A 24,135-nucleotide genomic window follows, 5' to 3' on the forward strand; every position below is an offset into this window, starting at 1 on the left:
AACCTAACCTAACCTAACCTAACCTAACCTAACCTAACCTAACCTAACCTAACCTAACCTAACCTAACCTAACCTAACCTAACCTAACCTAACCTAACCTAACCTAACCTAACCTAACCTAACCTAACCTAACCTAACCTAACCTAACCTAACCTAACCTAACCTAACCTAACCTAACCTAACCTAACCTAACCTAACCTAACCTAACCTAACCTAACCTAACCTAACCTAACCTAACCTAACCTAACCTAACCTAACCTAACCTAACCTAACCTAACCTAACCTAACCTAACCTAACCTAACCTAACCTAACCTAACCTAACCTAACCTAACCTAACCTAACCTAACCTAACCTAACCTAACCTAACCTAACCTAACCTAACCTAACCTAACCTAACCTAACCTAACCTAACCTAACCTAACCTAACCTAACCTAACCTAACCTAACCTAACCTAACCTAACCTAACCTAACCTAACCTAACCTAACCTAACCTAACCTAACCTAACCTAACCTAACCTAACCTAACCTAACCTAACCTAACCTAACCTAACCTAACCTAACCTAACCTAACCTAACCTAACCTAACCTAACCTAACCTAACCTAACCTAACCTAACCTAACCTAACCTAACCTAACCTAACCTAACCTAACCTAACCTAACCTAACCTAACCTAACCTAACCTAACCTAACCTAACCTAACCTAACCTAACCTAACCTAACCTAACCTAACCTAACCTAACCTAACCTAACCTAACCTAACCTAACCTAACCTAACCTAACCTAACCTAACCTAACCTAACCTAACCTAACCTAACCTAACCTAACCTAACCTAACCTAACCTAACCTAACCTAACCTAACCTAACCTAACCTAACCTAACCTAACCTAACCTAACCTAACCTAACCTAACCTAACCTAACCTAACCTAACCTAACCTAACCTAACCTAACCTAACCTAACCTAACCTAACCTAACCTAACCTAACCTAACCTAACCTAACCTAACCTAACCTAACCTAACCTAACCTAACCTAACCTAACCTAACCTAACCTAACCTAACCTAACCTAACCTAACCTAACCTAACCTAACCTAACCTAACCTAACCTAACCTAACCTAACCTAACCTAACCTAACCTAACCTAACCTAACCTAACCTAACCTAACCTAACCTAACCTAACCTAACCTAACCTAACCTAACCTAACCTAACCTAACCTAACCTAACCTAACCTAACCTAACCTAACCTAACCTAACCTAACCTAACCTAACCTAACCTAACCTAACCTAACCTAACCTAACCTAACCTAACCTAACCTAACCTAACCTAACCTAACCTAACCTAACCTAACCTAACCTAACCTAACCTAACCTAACCTAACCTAACCTAACCTAACCTAACCTAACCTAACCTAACCTAACCTAACCTAACCTAACCTAACCTAACCTAACCTAACCTAACCTAACCTAACCTAACCTAACCTAACCTAACCTAACCTAACCTAACCTAACCTAACCTAACCTAACCTAACCTAACCTAACCTAACCTAACCTAACCTAACCTAACCTAACCTAACCTAACCTAACCTAACCTAACCTAACCTAACCTAACCTAACCTAACCTAACCTAACCTAACCTAACCTAACCTAACCTAACCTAACCTAACCTAACCTAACCTAACCTAACCTAACCTAACCTAACCTAACCTAACCTAACCTAACCTAACCTAACCTAACCTAACCTTTTTTTTTTTTTTTTTTTTTTTTTTTTGTTGACGGAGTGGGGAATGCGTTTACGCATCCCTCCCCGGCCGTGGGGCAAGGCCATAATGGGGGAGGGTATGTGGGACTCCCTCTTCCGACTCCCTCTCCTAGCGAGAAGGAGCGAAAGAGAATACCCACTAAACCCCACTCCGTTGTCCCCCTCTCAGACGTTGTATGGGGGCATCATGGGCTCGCGCATTCATTCCTCCATGATGCCCCCCGTCTTTTCCCGGCGTCCCCAGGGAACCCGCTCTTTGGGAGGGGAGAATCAATGACCACTCTGATTCTCCCCCCAGACGTGTAGGGCCTAAATATCCATATTTTGTCCCTCACAGGCCCGTTGGTCGATGTTACTCATTGTAGGGGCTCTTTGGGTCTTCAGAAGAGCCTCTTTGCCTTTTGCTGGTGGGGGCGTACAAGAAAAGCCACCCATTATGTGTCCCGCTGGACGTTTGGCCGCATGACATACCGAGCAAAAGGCAGTCTCCGCCTTGCAGTCCACCCTCTTGTGGTCCGGCCTGCTACACCGGAAGCAGAGCCCGCTCCTGTCTACTGGCGACGGGCATAGTGCTCTGGTGTGCCCCGTGCCCATGCACCTGAAGCACCTCATCGGTGTTGGGTCCAGCGCCACTACCAGAGCCGAGGACCATCCTATTTGAAGTCGACCCGCTGCGGTGACCCTCTTGGCTGCCGTTATAGGGCACTGTGCCAGAGTCGACACTGTCCCATTATATTGGGCCCTGATCGATCCCACCTTAACCTCATTTATTGAGCACTCTCCCATTTTAGCGATTGCTCCCGCGATCTCTTCCTGAGTGGCTGCCTCATCTAGGCCCGAAATGCGTAAGTCCGCCATTTTGGTGGGCCTGTATACTCGGGCTTCCTCTCCGATCACCTCCGTCATTTTTCGGCAGAGTTCGTCAGCCGCCCTACCATTGTCGGACCCGGACACCTCAAGTATCCTGGCCCCAGCAGCTGTTTTGCGGACCTTGACGTGCTCTACACCCACATCAGCAAGCTTCACCGATTTGGTGACCTTATACAAAATTGAGGCGTATGTCGCCTCAGACTCCGGCTTCAAGGCCATCACGATCGCGGCCGTGGCGGGCACAACCAGCTTCCGCGGGCCTGCTGGTGCCGGTTTCCGAGCCGGGGCGGCAGGGGGGGAAGGGGGCTTGGCGGATTTGCCATTGCCCTTCCTGACAACCTGCGTCCAAGACTCAGCAGGCTCCTGCGTTTTTGTTGCCGGCTGCGAGGGTGGAGAGGCACTAGGCTCCTTCACCGTCTTCTGCCTAGGAGCAGAGTTAGCCCTCTTCTTGGTCGCTGGTGCCGAAGGCTGGGCCACAGGGGCCTTAGGCTGCCTTATGGGCGGCGCACCTGTCACTGCCCTTGAGGGCGGCGCCCCAGAGAGAGGTTCCGGCTGGTTCGCAATCTTCTTATTCCTGTCCGCAGCGAGAGGAGGGCGGGGGACCGGCTCGGGGAAATGGCCCGTGCGGGCCGAGATCATGTTTCCCATGGTAATTGTAAGGTCCCGCTTCAGGTCCTCCTTTAATTCCTTGAGGGCCTCTTTGAGGGCCTCAGAAAAGTCCGTCGCCTGGTCGCATTGGGCCGTCGGGGCCTGTGAGGGCTGGATCGTCCTCTCAGAGAAGGCTCTACGAAGGGCCTTCATCTCGGACTGACATTGGGCCAGTTGCTCCCGCATTCGGTTATTATCCTCCTTCAAGGCCCGCAACTCCTCGTCCTCTACTCTATCCGCCAGGACGTCAGTCGCCGCCAGGATGTCCCGGCAGGCCTGGTTCAGTTTGCCCCAGACTTGTCCATTTAGGTTGCCGGATTTTCCGGCAGCCTCTAGGATAATATGGGTCGCCTCCCGCACTATTTCTATGTAGTCCGTCCCTGTGTATAGGGGCGGGCTGCATTCTGTCATTTCTTGACTTGGAGAAGGGGACGGGCTCACCATCCACGGCTCCTTATCCCCCTTCTTTTTGTTGTCCCCCTGGGACCTTCTCAGGAGTAAAGGGGGGACCACTCCCTTTCCCTTTCCCTCCTGGCTGTCCAGCACCTCCAAGAGCAAGTCCTCCTTATAGGCCTTCAGTCTGGCCTTGGCTGCTGCCAGGCCGGTAAAGTGGCCTATGGAGGCTTTCTTCGCCATGGCCTTGGCCCTACCCCTCAGCGAGGTGCTAACTTTAGGCCCGCTCCCAACGTGAGTCTCATAATCCAGGACCCGGTTTCCCTCATGGGGCCTCTTCTTGGAGGCGGCCTCAGCCCTGTACTGGCCCTCCATAGGTTCCTCCCAGTCGGGCGAGGTCGAAGAACCCGCCCCTGAAGCCCCTTTATGGGGCCCAGTGATTGGAGCCATCTCCGGGTTCAACCCCTGCGCGGGGTTATCCATACAAATACTACGCGAAGACCACCCCTTATGGGTGGAATTCGCCTAAAAAAGGTGAAAAACCAAATCACCTAACCTAACCTAACTATTTTGGTCAAGTGCGAGTCGCAGCAGAACCAAAACAGCAAAAACAAACTTAAAATTATTTTATGCGACGGGCTGTAGCGTCACTCCTGGTTGAGCTACAGATCTCGAACCAAGGTCAAAAAATAGTTCTAAGTATGCGCTATTTACCACTAATTTTTAAAACTAAAAATATTTAATATTTTACAATTTATTAAATTTCCAACACGAAAACCAACTTATGTTTGCGTTTACCGACGCCTGATAAACAGGAATAGCAATCCTTTAAAAAATTAATAACTACTAAACTATACCCTCTAAAAATATAATTCAAACGGATTTGAATTCCCTACAACTAGCTTAATCTAACTAACCTACAACAAGAAATTTATTTACACAAGAACAGAAGATATGATTTTTTGAAAGTGAAATCTCCTAACGTCGTCAACCGCAAATGGGGTAAACCTTTTACCGAACTCGTGAGATTTGAACTCCAATATCTCCCGAACCAGAGGTCGGATCGATATGGGGTAAAAAGCTCCGTGTAGAGCAAAAAGCCGACCCAATTACAAAATTAACAGACGTAGGAGAAACACAAAGAAAAAGAAGATGTGAATTTTTAAAAGTGAAAAAGCGCCTGAAGAAAAAAGTGAATTTATATGTAAAGTGAAAGAAATTAAAAATACTATAGAAATCTAGGGAAAGGCTGGGAAAGAACAACGGTATAAAATAGAACTCAATTAGCTTTATCTCGCCACAAAAATTCGCAAAATTCCCTCAATTCTACCTCTCAAATTTTCCTCAACCTAACCTAACCTAACCTAACCTAACCTAACCTAACCTAACCTAACCTAACCTAACCTAACCTAACCTAACCTAACCTAACCTAACCTAACCTAACCTAACCAGTCGCGCGCCAAGCGCTCAGAGTGTACGCATCGTTTTCGCGTCGCTCCGCGCTTTAAAATTCAAAACTCTCGGTTTTTTCCCTCAAACCCTTATGTGTTATACATCAAAACACGCGCGCTGACTCGGACTATACGGTTGTGCAAAAATTAGTGAAATCGGACAACTTTGTGAAGCACAGTGAGCAAAATAGTGACAAACTTTCCGTTGCTATAGGCGAAACTCCTGTGAAAAGTGAAATATCAGTGATAGAGACACTGTTCTTATATGTGAGTGATCCTTAGTGAATTTCTCATATGGATGTGATTCTGGATTTGACCTAACTAAGTAGGCGTAAGTACAATTAACCCTTTAACCTCTAAGTGTCTGAATAATAGTGACTTAATTGCCTATAACTCGTTAAATAGATCGACGACATACTAATTTTTAAATACTGCCATAAGCGGCTTGATAAACTCTATACTCTGTGCAAGTTTCATAAATTTCCTGACTAAAACCTCGAAGATTTCGAAGAAAAACTAAAACCACGTGGTTTGGAAAAAACTAGTTCCTGATAAGTGCGGCTAATTTTGAAATTGGAATTGGATTCCTGAATCCACTAGGACCGTATAACAGAAAACAGAACTCAGATAAGTGTAATAGTTCTCGAGTTATTTAAGATTTACAAACTAAAAACTTATTTTTATGAAACTTTTAACTTTAGCATTTAATTTTTCGAGATTTTGAGTGATGACGCATACTTTTTTTATATAATTTGAATGTAACTGTTATCGGACAATATATATACAAAATTTCAGAATTGTTTATAAAGTAGTTTCTGTGTAAATTAATATTTAGTCGCGCCACTCCTTGTTTTTGACGTAATTATAATTTGAAAATCTACTTTTTTGTCTTGCACATTTTTCCCAATTTTTTGATCTTGATTTATTGTAATACACTAAAAAATAGTTTTAAGAATACTTTTGATGCATGTTGTCCAGTTAGATTATCTGTAATTAGAGTTTTAAGATTTAATCAGTTTCAACCGACTAATTTTGAATCCCGTAAAGTTTGGCTCATTTTGATAATAGTATTAGATTAGAGAACTTATTAGAAACATATAACAGAAAACGGAACTCTGATTGGTGTAATAGTTTTTGAGATATTCAAGATTTTCTAACCTAAAAATTTGTAACTTTAACATTCAATTTCTCGAAAGTGTGAGTGACTACGCAAACTTGTTTCATACAGTTTTAATGCATATGTTATCGGACAATAATCATACAAAATTTCAGAATTGTTTATAAAGTAGTTTCTATGTAAAGTAATATTTTGTCGCGCCACTCCTTGGCATTTACGTAACTATAATTTGAAAACCAACGTTTTTGTCTTGCACTTTTTTCCCAATTTTTTGATTTTGATTGATTGTAATCCACTAAAAAATAGTTTTAAGAATACTTTGATGCTTGTCGTCTAGTTAGATTATCTGTAATTATAGTTTTAAGATTTAATTATTTTAAACCGACTAATTTTGAATCCCGTAAAAGTTTGGCTCATTTTGATAACAGTATTAGATTATAGAACTTATTAGTAATATATAACAGAAAACGGAACTCTGATTGGTGTAATAGTTTTTGAGATATTTAAGACTTTCTAACCTAAAAATTTGTAACTTTAACATTCAATTTCTCGAAAGTGTGAGTTACTACGCACACTTATTTCATACAGTTTTAATGCATATGTTATCGGACAATAATCATACAAAATTTCAGAATTGTTTATAAAGTAGTTTCTGTGTAAAGTAATATTTTGTCGCGCCACTCCTTGGTATTTACGTAACTATAATTTGAAAACCAACTTTTTTGTCTTGCACTTTTTTCCCAATTTTTTGATCTTGATTTATTGCAATCCACTAAAAAATAGTTCTAAGAATACTTTGATGCTTGTTGTCTAGTTAGATTATCTGTAATTATAGTTTTAAGATTTAACTATTTTAAACCGACTAATTGTGAATCCCGTAAAAGTTTGGCTCATTTTGATAATAGTATTAGATCGTGGAACTTATTAGTAACATATAACAGAAAACGGAACTCTGATTGGTGTAATAGTTTTTGAGATATTCAAGATTTTCTAACCTAATAATTACTAACTTTAACATTCAATTTCTCGAAAGTGTGAGTGACTACGCACACTTATTTCATACAGTTTTTATGCATATGTTATCGGACAATAATCATACAAAATTTCAGAATTGTTTATAAAGTAGTTTCTGTGTAAAGTAATATTTCGTCGCGCCACTTCTCGGTGTTGACGTAAGTATAATTTGAAAACCAACTTTTTTGTCTCGCACTTTTTTCCAAAATTTTTGATCTTGATTGATTGTAATCCACTAAAAAATAGTTTTAAGAATACTTTTGATGCTTGTTGTCCAGTTAGATTATATGTAATTATAGTTTTAAGATTTCATAATTTTCAACTGACTAATAGTGACTATTTTTGAATCTCGTATAAGTGCGGCTCATTTTGACGGTGGGTTTTGATTCTTAAATTCATTGGAAACATACAACAGAAAACAGAACTGTGATTGGTGTACTGGTTCTTGAGATATTCAGGATTTTTTCTAACCTAAAACTTAATTTTATAAAACTCGTAACTCTGACACTTAATTAACTGACATTTAATTTTTCGAAACTTGGAGACTACGTATACTTACTTCATAATTTACTTTAAAATTTATAAATACCGGAAATAACATCTAAAAATTTAAACTCTGCCAAAATGCCCATCATACACTCTCCAACCCACTCCCCCGCGTACACGCGATCACGCACCCGGGCTGCAGAAAATACAGAAGATGAATCATCACAGAATCGTCTATCACCTCAACCCGGCTGCTCGGAACTGCACAAAGAAAATACACGCGATAACTCGCCTTCAAAGGACATCGATCCTCTTACTCGATCAAGAACAAGCTCATACAGCTCGACAACTAACATCACATCGACACAACGAAATGATGACCTCACTCCCGCGATGGATCGAGAATTGGATGCGGGTGCTAACAGGACATCCGCTGCGAGACACTTCGCACGAGATACCCTGGAAACTGAACGCGAGCCAAACAAGGACGTGTCTCAAGAAATGACACTCCACTACAGTGGTATAGAATCAGATACACACTCCCCAATTGAAGATTCACACGAGCTTGCCGACATAATGAAATACTTTGAGAAGGTAACTCAATGGTGTGACGAAATAACCTCCACCCTATTACCAGGTAAAAAATGCAACCAACGGAGTGTCACCAGAGAAGCAAAAGAAAAGGTACTCAATATTACAAACTCCATCAAATCACTCACCGGTCAGGTTCGAAAGAATAACACGCTGAGGGCACCCTTGTTGGACTCACTCCAAAACAGCGAAAAACCACCACCTACACCCATCAGCCAAGCAAGACATAATAATAAAGCTATAAGTGGCGTTCAGGAAGAGACCATCACTACACTCATACAAAATACTATTAAAATGGAATTCCAAAAGATCAAGGATGACTGGACAAATTCCACAGTGAGCAGTAATGCGCGACAAGGCGGAAATGGACAATCATACGCCACTGTGGCAGCAAGCACAGAGTTTCGTCCCAAAGTTATCACTCGCACTACCACACCACCGGACATTCCTGTAAATAAACCGGCCCTTATACTCACTGCTAAAGCGGCAGTCAACAGCCCCGTTGAGACCCTGGAGATATGGAAGAAGAGCATCTCGTTCAGAAACTCTACTTTCGCCCCCGCTAATACAAAACACGTGTCAAATAACAAGGTACGTGTCGAATTTGATACACCAGAACAGCGCGACAGGGCAATCTCTATGACGAACGACTCAAATAGCGAGGTCATTGCTGAAAAGTCCAAATCCCTGTCACCCATGATTATCCTAAAGGGCGTATCGGAGAACGTCAAAGCAGACCAGCTAGCGAACGTCATCATCGGACAGAATACTGAACTCGCCGCAGTCATCAAAGATGAGCGAGACTTCACTTTACACTTTCTGAGAGCCAACAGAAATCCAAAGCTCTATAACGCAATTTTCAAGACGACACCCGAGATCTTCAAAACAATCATCAAAGTCGCTAAATTAAACGTAGACCACCAGAAGGTGTATGCAGGTGAATACATACCACTACTACAATGTTACCAGTGCCTACAGATTGGACACACCCGCAAACGATGCACTCAAAATGACACTGCCATTTGCTCTCACTGTGCAGGTACTGGGCACGAATACAAGCGTTGCCCAGTAAAAGATGACTACAATCGAATCAGGTGCTACAATTGCGCCTCTCATGCCGCCAAAAACAATCTACAGACCAACACTAAGCATAGTGCTACTTCGGCTGCCTGCCCTTACATATGCTTGATGTCTACAAAAATAAGAGGGAAAATAAATTATGGATAATAATAACGCTACAAGAAACGGCAATACACTCAAAATAGGAACCTATAAATGCTTACAAATAAACGAAGGACATGGGCGAAACGCCCATCAGGAAGTAGTAGTATACTTACATGACAAAGATACCGTGTGCGACTTTGTGTTCCTCACGGAACCTTACACCGCCAATAAAAAGATTGTCAAGTCTCCTCCAGGATACATTGTGTATCAATTCCCTACTGACGCCAAACCTATTAAAGCTGCACTATTAGTAAAGGACTCCAGTATCAGCACCCTTGGCTATACAAAATATTCCGACTCACACATGTCAATAGTGCAAATTAGCGAAAATACAGGCACACAGATATACCTAGTATCTATATACATAGAACCCAGGACTGATCCGAATAATACTCTAGTTAAACTAGAAGAGTTTCTGCTAGAGACCCGAGGCGCCAAGCACATAATCGGAGGTGATTTCAATGGGTGGCACAGTCTATGGGGAAACCCAAAAAACAACCCCAGAGGCTGTGCAATAGCGGATATATTAGCTGCACATGACCTCAAGACATGCAACATCGGTCGCACCGCCACATTTGAAACCGTCACACATGGGCAACCTAGAACGTCAATTGTGGATGTTACTTTCGTCACTAACAATCAGCATCGCAACCCGATTAAAATAAAGAACTGGAAGGTTGACACAGGTATATGTCCATCTTCAGATCACAACGCAATCACCTATCAGATCACCACAGCTTTCAACAAAACAGCGAAATGGAACAGAAAGGTAAAATTAAGTACCTTCAAATACAACACTACTGGAGTCAAATGGGAAGAATGTATTATAACTGCCCCAAGAACATCTACTGCATCTTAAAAAGCTATGTGAAGGATCGAGTCGTGCGGGTTGGCTTCGCCGATCTTTTCTCAGAAAAACGAATGACTAGAGGCTGTATCCAAGGATCGGTTGTAGGGCCAATTCTTTGGAACCTGATAATAGACGAACTTTTAGTCACTACCATGCCCCCCGGATGCCATATTCAAGCCTACGCTGATGACGTGCTACTAATATGCCACTCTAAGACCACCAGCGAATTACAGAATATAAGTAATGAAGCGATAAAGCGTATAACCGACTGGGGACGCAGCGTGAAGCTACAGTTTGGCAGCGAGAAAACTCAGGCTATAGCGTTCACTAATAAAGCCAACAAAATATCTATCACATCCGATAACACCCCCATACCCTTTGTAAGCCATATAAAATATCTCGGAGTCATCATTGACAGCAAGCTAAAGTTCATTAAACATGCAGAATACATCATTGAAAAGTCCAAAAAACTGTATAACAAACTCAAGAACCTAATCAGACCTACTTGGGGAGTCCATCCAGAAAATATAAGAACTATTTATCAACACGTCATGGAACCGGTTATCACATACTCTGCATCTATATGGGCAAGAGCACTCCAATATAAATGCGTAAATGACAAACTGTTGTCCTTACAAAGGCTCTGCGCCATTAAGATTGCGCGCGGATTCAAAACACTGAATACTGCCCTAGCCATTACGCTGGCCAGATTAGCTCCCCTACCCGATAAAATTAAATGCGTATGCGAACTCGAAAACGCTCGGTTACAGGGGCACACCTCCACTTTGCCCTCAGATCTTCACATAGAGAAACTTGCCCCCCCGTCCTCCTTGCTTCACCCTGCTTACAGGGTATCCATCACGCACCAAGATATTAACGATCGCACCGAGCACGCAACTATTGCTTTTTCTAGGGACAATCACAGGGCATGGAGAGTGTACACTGACGGAAGCCGTCATGACGGTAAAACCGGGGCGGCTTTCGTTATTATTAAGCCTAATGGCAATATCATAGTTAAAAAATTAAAACTACATGATCGCTGCTCTGTTTATCAGGCTGAACTATTCGCAATACAGGAATGCCTTGAGTACAGCTATCAAATAAAACCCGTTATCAATAAGTTGCTAGTATTTTCTGATAACAAATCGGGACTCATGGCGATATCTAATCCAAACAACTATAACCAAACAGTGGTAAACATACACAACCTTATATCCAACAACAAAGCTCAGACAGATACATACTTCTTCTGGAGCAAGGCTCATTGCGGCATACCCGGCAACGAAATGGCTGATGCGGCAGCCAAAGCGGCAGTTAATATGCATAAAAGCCCGGACTACAGCCTAGTGCCCATCAGCTATGTTAAACATCAAAATAAATCTAGACTATCAATCGCCGCACAAATTTTATATGATAACCCAGACAACTGCAAATACACCAAAACTATTTTTCCCACGTATGAACTTATCAAACAATATATTACAAAATATACTCCAAACTTTCACTCAACTCAGTATCTCAGCAATCATGGATTCCACAAAGAATATCTTTTAAGATTTAAAATTACCACTAATGATCATTGCCCTTGTGATCCAAACGCTCAAATTACGCAATCGATAGCTCATCTAATATATAACTGCCCTAGATTCTCGGTACACACACTGGATCACACTATCATGTGTCAAAACTTAGGCGTAGATCCACAGGACATTATTAGTGTTACTAGTAGAGAATCGTTGGCTGAAAGCTTCCACTCGCTATTGAAGTGCATCATAACAAGATTAAAGCGTTTCAATGGCACTTGAACCGACATCCTGTTACGATTAAATATTATATATAGTGTTGTATACAAATAATCTTCCTATTAATTGCAACGATTATAGTAATAATGATGATTATTGTTAGTAATATCTATAAAAAATAAAAATTAAAATATAAAAATATATAATGTTGATTATTGTTGAATAATATCGTGTAATAATTATCTGCGCCAATTAATGCTCCAATTCGGAGTGCGCCAAACTCTGCAAAGTTGTACATAAATAATCTTTCTGTAAATTGTAACGCGAAAATATAAATAATCCTGATTATTGTTAATAATAATATTGGGTAATATTGTGTAATAATCATATACCTTTATGTCTGCTCGCCTGCGTCCGTTTGCCGGGACACTGGACTGGACTTCGGCTCTTCCGGTGTCCCGGCGAGCAGACTGCAATCACCAATCATATTTTCAACTAAACTTACCTTCTCAAGCCGGTAAAATAAATCGTCCTAACAATAAAATCCCACTACATCAATCAACCGATCCATCATTCATCATATCCATCTTTTTCCCTGCAAACAAACCTTAACTCCTCGCTCACCCATATGTTGAACACAAAGCGTACACCGTTAGCGCTGCGTGTCCAATAATAAAACACCCTACACCCAAAGGCGGAGGTTTTAGTCCGTAGGCGACTGGAGGTGGCATTCCATCCTAGGGCGGGATGCCATCTTCAGTCGAGTCGGGCATGCCATCAGGACCGGCCTGGTGGTATCCAATGAGGATTTCCTCCGCCTTCGCAAAAAAAAAAAAAAAAAAAAAAAAAAAAAAACCTAACCTAACCTAACCTAACCTAACCTAACCTAACCTAACCTAACCTAACCTAACCTAACCTAACCTAACCTAACCTAACCTAACCTAACCTTTTTTTTTTTTTTTTTTTTTTTCGTTGGAAAAATGCTTTATGCATACCCGCACACCCGGGGGAGGAAATGCGGGTTATGTGGGACTCGGCAAAGGTGCCGCTACCCACTAAAAAACCAACGGTATGCCTGCACGCCGCCAGTGGGGCGTGGCCACGGGTTCTCTAGAGTACGCAACCGCAACCACGCCGGCGCCGCCCGCCTATGCAGCGGGCCCTTCTCTTGAGGGGGGGTAGAGAGGAACTTCTACCCCTGCCTCCTCAGAAGGCGCGTGGGCATACCACGCGCGCCCTCTCTGCGAGGCCTATGTAATGGGCAGCGACGCCCCCGCGCCGCTGCCCAGCCCTCGCTAGGTGGGGGGGAGGAGATGGGCATACGCTCTCCTCCGGGCCCCTGTGCGCTTGCGGCGGATCGGGTGCGAGGCTGGGTTGGCCTCCCGTTCCCTCTCCGCTGCCTCCTTCTGCGACATTACATCCTCGCAGAAGGAGAGGACCGCTTTCCACGACCTCTCGTCGGCAACCATAGCCTTAACTACGGCTGGCAAGGAGAGGTCGTTCCCCACCACTGCCGCGAGTACGCGGCGCTGCCCCTCCCAGGCTGGGCATTCCTCCAGGGTATGCTGCGCCGTGTCCTCGCCGCAGCCACACTGGTGGCACTCGGCCGTCACTTCCCGTCTTGCGTACCGGTGCAGGTAGCTCCCGAAACAGCCATGCCCCGTGAGCACCTGCACCAGCCGGAAGGTTAGCGAGCCCCGCTCTCTCTCCAGCCAGTCTTGTAGGACCGGCCGGACCGCCTCGACAGTCCTGTGTCCCTCCTCGCGTCCAGCCAGTTGTTCCTCCCATTGGAGGACAATGGACTGTCGGACGAGGAGCTTTTGCGCCTCTACCTCCCTAGGCGCAGGATGGAACTCCCGCAGCCGGAGCTCCCTGCGCCACTCGTGCAGAGACGCTTGGGCCTCCGCCTCCAGATCCCAGGGAGGCGTTCCCGCCAGCAAGCACGCCGCATCATATGAGGTGGTGCGGTACCCGCGTACGACGCTGATGGCCATCGCCCTCTGAGCCTTTCTCAGCAGGGCAACCTAACCTAACCTAACCTAACCTAACCTAACCTAACCTAACCTAACCTAACCTAACCTTTTTTTTTTTTTTTTTTTTTTTTTTTTTTTTTTTTTTTTTTTTTTTTTTTTTTTTTTTTTTTTTTTTACGAGGGGAAATGCGTTGCGCATACTCCCGCCCCCGGGGGGGGGGGGGTCGGGAGTTATGTGGGACTCTCCTCCCTTAGGGGGAGGCCTACCCACTAAAACCCCTCGGTGTACCCTCGCTCCGCCTGAGGTAGGGCTAAGGGAACGCTTGGCGCTTACCTCGGCCCTGCCATGTGCGTGTCGCCCTTGCGGGCTCGGCTATTGCGGCTTTTGCCACTGTCCCTCCTAGGTGTGCACTTTTGTGCCTTATCCGCCTCGGGACACTCTCGTCAGGCAGGAGACCCCCCGATCTCCTGCCCGAGGTCCCAGTTAGGGCGGCAAGCGGCGGTCATACGCGGCCCGCCTCCGCCCGGTCCTTTTTCGGCGGATAGGGAGCGAGAGGGGATCGTCCTCTCGCTCTCTCTCCGCCGCCTCCTTTAGGGACATGACAGCGTCGCAGAACGCGACGACCGCCTCCCAGGTGCCTCTGTTGCGGACCATCGCACTGGCTATTGCCGGCAGCGATAGGTCTGCTCCAAGAACCGCAGCCATCTCCGATCTCGGTTCATCCCACGCAGGGCATACGGCGCGGGTGTGATGCGCCGTGTCCTCCTCACCTCTGTCACAGTGCTTGCACACCGCTGTGTCCTCTCGTCGTGCCACTCGCCACAGGTACCTACCAAAGCAACCGTGCCCAGTAAGTACCTGTGTCAAGTGGTACGTCATTGGCCCGAAGTCGCGCTTCAACCAGTCCCTAAGGACTGGGCGTACTGCGCCCACCACCTCGCGGCTTGCGCTCGGGGCTTCTAGCCTTTCATCCCACCTCCGGAGAAGGTCATCCTTGGCCTCCTCCCTCCAAAGCTTGATCTCCTCCGGAAGTGGACGATTTCCCGCCGCCCGCTCTTCCGCAAGTTGCCAATATACCGCCGCCAGGACCCCAGCCTCCAGGTCCCATGGTGGGCTGCCGGCCAGCAACGTCGCCGCCTCAAAGGAGACCGTCCTGTACGCTCGTATCGCTCTTGTGGCTATAACCCGTTGGGGTCTGCGCAACAGGGCCACGTTCCGAGCGTTCAGGGATTCTGCCCATATTGGGGCCCCATAGAGTGCCATGGAGCGTACAACACCCTGATAAAGGCGGCGGCATGTGCTGCCCGGTCCCCCGGTGTTCGGGAGCAGTCCCCCGAGTGCTCCGGCTGCGGCCAGCAATTTTGGCGCCTTCCGCGCAAAGTGCTCAGTGAAGCTCCACCGACCGTCGAGGACAATGCCTAGGTACCGCATCGTCGACTCGACGGCGATGGAGGTTCCCCCGACCACTATTTCCAGCCCAGGAGGCGGTGCGTTTCGAGGCCCGTGAAAACAGAGAGCCTCGGACTTGTTGAGGGCCACTTCGAGTCCCAAGGCCCTAATGCGACTCACCACGTGAGCTACCCCTGCTGTGCCGAGCAGGACGGCCTGCCTGTGGGTGCTCCCCTTTGCGGTGACGAGAGTGTCGTCAGCGTAGCACAGTACGTTGACGCCCCGCAGGTTGGTACCGCGAAGCACCCAGTCGTACCCGATGTTCCACAGGAGTGGTCCGAGGACTGACCCCTGTGGGACACCGCACGTGACCGTCCTGCTTGCCCATCCAGCTTGAGTCGGGTATGTGATGGCCCGGTCTCTGAAGTAGTCCTCGACTACTATTCTGAGATAGTGGGGCACACCGTGGTACTTCAGTGCCTCCTTGACAGTCTCAAAGGGCAAAGTGTTGAAGGCATTCGCTATGTCTAGCGACACTGCCAACAGCACTCCACCCCGTGAGACTGCCCCATCGGCGAGGACCCTCAACCGCGCTATGGCATCAATGGTCGACCTTTCCCGCCGAAAGCCGTACTGGCACTCGTGCAAGTCGGGTCCTACCTCCCCGAGGTGTCTGACGAGACGGGCCGCGAGCACTCGCTCAAGGAGCTTGCCCATCTCGTCAAGCAAGACTATGGGGCGATAGGCCGACGGCGACTCAGCCGGGCGCCCGTCCTTCTGGAGAAGGACGAGCTTACCGGTCTTCCAGCTTCGCGGGAACCGACCTTGTTGGAGACATGCGTGGAAAAGGGCCCTCACTCTACTAACCTAACCTAACCTAACCTAACCTAACCTAACCTAACCTAACCTAACCTAACCTAACCTAACCTAACCTAACCTAACCTAACCTAACCTAACCTAACCTAACCTAACCTAACCTAACCTAACCTAACCTAACCTAACCTAACCTAACCTAACCTAACCTAACCTAACCTAACCTAACCTAACCTAACCTAACCTAACCTAACCTAACCTAACCTAACCTAACCTAACCTAACCTAACCTAACCTAACCTAACCTAACCTAACCTTTTTTTTTTTTTTTTTTTTTTTTTTTTTTTTTTTTTTTTGTTGACGGAGTGGGGAATGCGTTTACGCATCCCTCCCCGGCCGTGGGGCAAGGCCATAATGGGGAGGGTATGTGGGACTCCCTCTTTCGATTCCCTCTCCTAGCGAGAAGGAGCGAAAGAGAATACCCACTAAACCCCACTCCGTTGTCCCCCTCTCAGACGTTGTATGGGGGCATCATGGGCTCGCGCATTCATTCCTCCATGATGCCCCCCGTCTTTTCCCGGCGTCCCCAGGGAACCCGCACTTTGGGAGGGGAGAATCAATGACCATTCTGATTCTCCCCCCAGACGTAGGGCCTAAATATCCATATTTTGTCCCTCACAGGCCCGTTGGTCGATGTTATTCACTGAAGAGGCTCTTTGGGTCTTCGGAAGAGCCTCTTTGCCTTTTGCTGGTGGGGGCGTACAGGAAAAGCCACCCATTATGTGTCCCGCTGGGCGTTTGGCCGCATGACATACCGAGCAGAAGGCAGTCTCCGCCTTGCAGTCCACCCTCTTGTGGTCCGGCCTGCTACACCGGAAGCAGAGACCGCTCCTATCTACTGGCGACGGGCATAGTGCTCTGGTGTGCCCCGTGCCCATACACCTGAAGCACCTCATCGGTGTTGGGTCCAGCGCCACTACTAGAGCCGAGGACCATCCTATTTGAAGTCGACCCGCTGCGGTGACCCTCTTGGCTGCCGTTATAGGGCACTGTGCCAGAGTCGACGCTGTCCCATTATATTGGGCCCTAATCGATCCCACCTTAACTTCATTTATTGAGCACTCTCCCAATTTAGCGATTGCTCCCGCGATCTCTTCCTGAGTGGCTGCCTCATCTAGGCCCGAAATGCGTAAGTCCGCCATTTTGGTGGGCCTGTATACTCGGGCTTCCTCTCCGATCACCTCCGTCATTTTTCGGCAGAGTTCGTCAGCCGCCCTACCATTGTCGGACCCGGACACCTCAAGTATCCTGGCTCCAGCAGCTGTTTTGCGGACCTTGACGTGCTCTACACCCACATCAGCAAGCTTCACCGATTTGGTGACCTTAAACAAAATTGAGGCGTATGTCGCCTCAGACTCCGGCTTCAAGGCCATCACGATCGCGGCCGTGGCGGGCACAACCAGCTTCCGCGGGCCCGCTGGTGCCGGTTTCCGAGCCGGGGCGGCAGGGGGGGAAGGGGGCTTGGCGGATTTGCCATTGCCCCTCCTGACAACCTGCGTCCAAGACTCAGCAGGCGCTTGTGTGTTTGTTGCCGGCTGCGAGGGTGGAGAGGCACTAGGCTCCTTCACCGTCTTCTGCCTAGGAGCAGAGTTAGCCCTCTTCTTGGTCGCTGGTGCCGAAGGCTGGGCCACAGGGGCCTTAGGCTGCCTTGTGGGCGGCGCACCTGTCACTGCCCTTGAGGGCGGCGCCCCAGATTGAGGTTCCGGCTGGTTCGCGGTCGTCTTATTCCTGTCCGCAGCGAGAGGAGGGCGGGGGACCGGCTCAGGGAAATAGCCCGTGCGGGCCGAGATCATGTTTCCCATAGTAATTGTAAGGTCCCGCTTCAGGTCCTCCTTCAATTCCTTGAGGGCCTCTTTGAGGGCCTCAGAGAAGTCCGTCGCCTGGTCGCATTGGGCCGTCGGGGCCTGTGGGGGCTGGATCGTCCTCTCAGATAAGGCTCTACGAAGGGCCTTCATCTCGGTCTGACATTGGGCAAGTTGCTCCCGCATTAGGTTATTGTCTGCCTTTAAGGCCCGCAACTCCTCGTCCTCTACTCTATCCGCCAGGACGTCAGTGGCCGCCAGGATGTCCCGGCAGGCCTGGTTCAGTTTGCCCCAGACTTGTCCATTTAGGTTGCCGGATTTTCCGGCAGAACATAAAATAAAAGACAGAATATAAAAGAAAATTCAAATCTGCTGATGGAAAACAACAAGATGATGAAAGACCTAAAGGAAGAGATGAAGAAACAAGGAGAAAAAATTGAAAAAATGTCTGCGATGGGAATAACCTACGCTAGCGAAGCAGAAGCTGTGAAGCAAAAAGAACATATAACAAAAATGGACGAGCTAAAAGAAGCACTAGAGCACCACAGAGAGAGCCTAAAGAGCAACACTTACGCGAGTGCAGTGGCGAGCCGCCCCGACCAAGTGGCCCCTGGGCGGCCGACGCTGCACTCGGTAGTGATTTCCTCAGAAGACGACCTCGAAACAGGAGAAGAGGTGCTCGAGAAAGTGCGGAAGGCTATGGACGCAAAAGAAGGATGGATACAGGTAGAAAGAGTGAGGAAGGCAAAAGATAGGAAGATAGTAATGGGATGCAGGACTCAAGAGGAACGGAGAAAGATAAAGGAAAAGCTAGAAGCAGCAGGAGCGCACCTGGTCGTTGAGGAAGTGGAAAATAAAAACCCGCTAATTGTTTTGAGGGATGTGTTATTGATACACAGCGATGAAGACATCTTAAAGGCCCTCAAAAACCAAAACGGGGAGATTTTCCACGATCTCGATGACGAGGAAAGCAAGATGGCTGTAAAATATAGAAGGAGAGCGCGAAACCCCCATACCGGGCATATCGTTCTAAGCGTCTCCCCAAAGGTCTGGAGGAGAGCAACAGAGGGTAATAGAGTGCGAATAGATCTGCAGAGTGTCAGGGTAGAAGACCAGTCCCCCCTGGTGCAGTGCACCCGATGCCTAGGCTACGGGCATGGAAGACGCCTCTGCAAGGAGACAAATGACCTATGTAGCCACTGCGGAGACCCGCACCTCAAGATTGAATGCCCAAACTGGACGCTGAACGAACCACCATCCTGCCAGAACTGCAAAAAGGCGAAGATGGAACGCTGGGACCACAACGCCTTTAGCACAGACTGCCCGGTGAGAAAAAAGTGGGACGCCTTAGCACGGGCCTCAGTAGCGTACTGCTAATGTTAAACAAACGGCCCAAAGCCAAAAAAAACAACAAAATCAGTATTGGAAATCGACACCGCAAGAAGGGATGGGGAAGACTCATCAGCGAAGTGGACCACTACCAGCACAACCGATTTGATAAAACAAAAGTTTGGATTAAAAACTCAAGAAACACACAGAAAAGCTACACGCTGTATAATATGCCACAAAAACAGACAAATAGCAAGCTGGGGACAGTTTCATGGAAAACTGACCCAGACTTTGAAGCCAGGTTCACATATTTTCCCGTGGTGGCCCACCGAGCTCGCTGAGTTATGTAAGAGCAATACAAAAGTCTGTAAAATTAAAATATATATTGCTAATGTAACATATAAATAGATAAACAAAGAATGCTTATTAAATATAATGGTTATATTTTCAAATAAGCATACAATGATAGAACTGTAATAGATAAGTATAAAAATAGGCTTAAGACAATTGTAACGCTTGAAAATAATAATCAGAATACTGCTGTAATGCCTCATTCGAATACAAACCTATGACAGAATGTAACATATAGGTATAAGAGTAAGGAAAATGGAAAATAAAAATATTGTTGTTGGCCTTCATTTCCCTTAAAGCACGTCAAATAGCTAGAGTAGCTAGCAAGGACTCCCACCTTGTAAATAATAGATGACGAAGGATGAAAGAAAGATAAAGTATGTAGCATGGAAGTGCGAGAAGCATGATGAGAGAGAACTGGAATGAAAGAGTAGATATACAAAGGCTCCGATCATGTTGGAGGTAGAAGTGGAAAAAAAAAAAAAAAAAAAAAAAAAAAAAAAAAAAAAAAAACCTAACCTAACCTAACCTAACCTAACCTAACCTAACCTAACCTAACCTAACCAAGCTCTTTTAAAAGTGACCAAATACTACCTGAACTTCATGGTTTTTGGCACAATTTTAGTCCTAATTGAGCCCGATTTTTTGATACCATTCTTACTTTCATAGTCCTCCTGGATCTGTAGATATTCTAATTTTTATACTTTTCATATTTCTCAGTTTTTCAAAAATTCATAACTTAGTCATCTTTCCACTTCTGATCATTTTTTCTTTTTCCAAAAATCTCTTTTTGTGTCTTCTAAATAATTCTTTCCCAAAAATAGACTACTCTCATACAACTACACATAAAAATATCCAACTTTCTTCACTTAAAAATTGCGCCTGCCAGTGACCTACGAGCAATCTACATTTTCATTAATATCTCCCAATCCGCTCGATAGATTTTTCTAGTTTATATTTTATCTTGTAAAGTAAATTTTTTCCATCCTTTTTGTCATATAATACAACCTTGCATCTCTTACAGTTTTTAAAATAACTTCAAAGTTCACTTCCGTCGTCTTCTGACCTAACTTTTTCACATTTTTCAATAGTTTGTTTAACGAATCTTCTCTTAAAATTCTGAAACTTTCCACAATTTTAAAGCCCATTAAGCCCTATTTTTTGGTACCACTCTTATCTCCTGAGCCCTTCTGGTTACGGAGATATTAAATTTTTAGTGTCATTCAAATTTCTCAAATTTTTAAAAATTCATTTCTCAGCCGTTTTTCAACTTTTTTATAATTTTCTTTCTTTATAAAATTGCGCTTTGGTATTTCATCAAAACAGTTTAATAATAAATAGTATCTTCTATACCACTTTATAGTTTAATTTCATTATTTCTTGGTTATTTTGTGGTGCCTGCAGGAATTATAGCGGCAATCCACTTTAAATACATTTTTCTTTATTTCTACCCGGTAGATTTCTCTTTTTATTATTTTATATTATAGATCTCTTTTTGTTTTTCAATTTCATTTCTATAAACTTTTCTCGTAAACTCTTTGCTGTCCTTTAAAATCAACCATTCACCTAATATTATAATTTAATCGTAATTTCTTTATTTCTTCGCCATTCATTGCTCTAAAAATCAGAAATTAGCATCGTAGGTAGTAGTTAAGTTGTGCATTTTATATTATAAGTTTTATAGCGATTACTTGCTTACTTTAGAAAATATTTATAAATGAAAATGGTTCCCCGTTCACCAGTTAAAAACCGCCTGCGCTCTGCCAGACCAGAGCACCACAATGATGAGCAGGAACATCAGCAGGATGCTCACCAGGGGCAGCCACTGGCCTCTGAGAACCAGCAGCAGCCTCCCCAGGAGCAATCGGAGACTCAGCCTGAACACATCGATGAGCAAGAACCCGCTGTAGCGAGTACAAGCGAAGTAAGTCTCATTGATACGGACCTGCCAAGGCTGAATACTCACGTTATGGACGCGACATTCACGCTTGGACATGCAGTAGCGACAGCGACAGAAACAAACGAAAAGCTCACCATCACTCATAGGCCCGCAGTCGCTTATAACATCGACAGCTCCGGCGATATGGAGCCACTTCAACTCAGCCAAGACACACCGGTAATTTTAAATACAGAAACCACGACACCGAAAGATCGGTTTGACCACAGCCAGAATGATGTGTCTGCTTATCTGCGAGACATACAGACCAAACCGCAGCAGCAGCGGCTGCAATCGCAACTTCAATCGCAGCCGCTGCCACAGTCGCAGCTTCAGACGCAATCGCAGCATCAGACGCAATCGCAAAACCCGGCACAGACCACCAAAGCTAAAGTAAAGACCTCTAAAAAACTTAAGCCTGAAGACGTGGTCGAAATCGGTGCATATGCATCCGATATCATCGACATTGACTCGTTTTTCTCCGTAGTTGGTCATTTAGCCAAATTTACTGAAAAGGCGGTTAACGAGGAGAAAAGCGTCAATAGAGCCAACAAGGACGCTATCACCAGAGCATCCTTTGAAATAATAAAGGCCCTAGATAAAGGTCGACACATCCTGAAATACGATGTGCAACCCTCAAAAATTAGAGAAATCAGGCAGGTGCTCGAGGAGGCCAGAAGTCCTCCACCCGCACGGACTCAGTTTAGAATGTCAGATAGTCACACAACAATACCGCCCATAAGTGCAGAAATCAGTGAAGGGTTGAACAAGACATGCATGACTGAAGTTACAGAGTCCCTGACCGGCATTTCACAAAGACTTGATGAGCTGCCGAAAAGAACAGAAATGGCCCAACTCATCAAAGACACCGTTCAACAAGAACTTGGAGAGATAAAAACAATTTTACATAATCTCCGCAAACACGAACACACAGACAGAAGTCGTACTTCAAGTCAGAAGCAATGCCCCGTCACATCCAATTTTGATGATGAGATTATGGTGGAAGATGGAGAGGGAGATTTCACTCCGGTCCTCTCAAAGAAAGATAGGAGGAGGCGCGCGCAGGGGCTACGTACGGAAACTGCACCTGGGCCAATTGACTCTACCACCCGGGCGAGATACACCGTAATGATAGAGTCAATTGATCCCAGACATAACGGAGAGGAAATAGTAAAGGAGATAAAAAATAAGGTTGATGTTGTGGAGATGGGCATAGAAGTTAACAATGTTCGTGTCACTAAACAACAGAAAGTTGCCGTAATATGCAACTCAGAAAAGGACCGCGCAAAGTACGCCAAAGCTGTGAAAACGCACACCGAGAGACTCACAGTGACCATTCCAGAACTGCGTAAACCCCTGCTACGACTCATAGGCGTTACACCTGATGTAACAAATGAGAAAGTGGCAGAGGCCGTAGTGAAACAAAATGAGAGTCTGATAGGTAATATCCCACAGGTAGAACGGCAGGTCAGAGTTGTTCGACGAAATAGGGGTAGAACCACCGCGACCAATAATTTGGTCATCGAAGTTAGCCCCTCAATGTGGGCCACTCTCAAAGACCGTAAGATCCGAATTGGGTACCAGATTATACCGGTGTATGATCAGTCACCCATTGTACAATGTTTCCGATGCCAGGAGTACGGCCACAGGGCACCAAACTGCCTAAACAAAAATGTCTGTGGCTACTGCACTCTAGATCATGACACACGCAGTTGTTCACAAAGGCCGAACGCATCACCCTGCTGCGCCAACTGTAAAAAACAGGGCGTAGTACACGATCATCCAGCGTATAGCACTGACTGCCCAGAATGGCAGAAGTGGGACCGGATAGCTCGGCTATCGGTCCAGTATTGCTAAGGGCAGCCAGATGCAACATCAAAGATTAAATAATTCACAGAATGACACTGGACGACCTAATATGCTCCGTGGTTATAATACACCTAGACTTGCATGTGATAATAACACCCTTTCTGTTGTGCAAGCAAACTTAGCCCGCAATCAGCATGCTTCTGAGGAAATAGTACGATGCGCATTAGAGGACAAATACGACATAATTTTGATCACTGAACCGTACGTTGGTAGAGGCACTAAAATGAAACCAGTAACTGATTATGACCTATTTCAACAATCCGACATGACAAGCACCAATCCAACCAAGGCATGTATTGCAGTAAAACGTAAACTGGGTACATGCCTTGCAATGACGCAGCATATAACCACAAACTTAGTCACCATACAGTTATGCCTGAGGAACAACCAAAAAATATATCTAACATCTGTATATGTAGAGCCTAAAGAAGATCCCTTACACACATTGAAGAATTTGGAAAACAT

At 45.6% G+C, this 24,135-nt stretch overlaps 2 protein-coding genes and 1 long non-coding RNA gene across 3 annotated transcripts; all 3 read right to left on the bottom strand.

Moving 5' to 3' along the window:
• Positions 1–2,072: 2,072 nt before the first annotated feature.
• LOC134654293 (uncharacterized) lies at positions 2,073–4,157 on the bottom strand. Its single transcript, XM_063509759.1, has one exon. It carries the CDS (start codon positions 4,155–4,157, stop codon positions 2,073–2,075), a length of 2,085 nt encoding a protein of 694 aa, XP_063365829.1.
• Positions 4,158–12,975: 8,818 nt separating this feature from the next.
• On the bottom strand, positions 12,976–20,435 carry LOC134654390 (uncharacterized). Its single transcript, XR_010097323.1, has 2 exons — positions 20,380–20,435; positions 12,976–13,065 (listed from the first exon to the last, which is right to left on the bottom strand). It is a non-coding gene; the product is annotated as an uncharacterized LOC134654390 (long non-coding RNA).
• Positions 13,342–18,338, bottom strand: LOC134653874 (uncharacterized). Its single transcript, XM_063509235.1, has 5 exons — positions 17,962–18,338; positions 17,815–17,918; positions 15,267–15,786; positions 13,458–13,874; positions 13,342–13,399 (listed from the first exon to the last, which is right to left on the bottom strand). Exons 1-5 carry the CDS (start codon positions 18,336–18,338, stop codon positions 13,342–13,344), a joined length of 1,476 nt encoding a protein of 491 aa, XP_063365305.1.
• Positions 20,436–24,135: the final 3,700 nt, after the last annotated feature.

Source organism: Cydia amplana, chromosome 14 (genome assembly GCF_948474715.1).
Source record: "Cydia amplana chromosome 14, ilCydAmpl1.1, whole genome shotgun sequence".
Lineage (NCBI taxonomy): Eukaryota > Metazoa > Arthropoda > Insecta > Lepidoptera > Tortricidae > Cydia > Cydia amplana.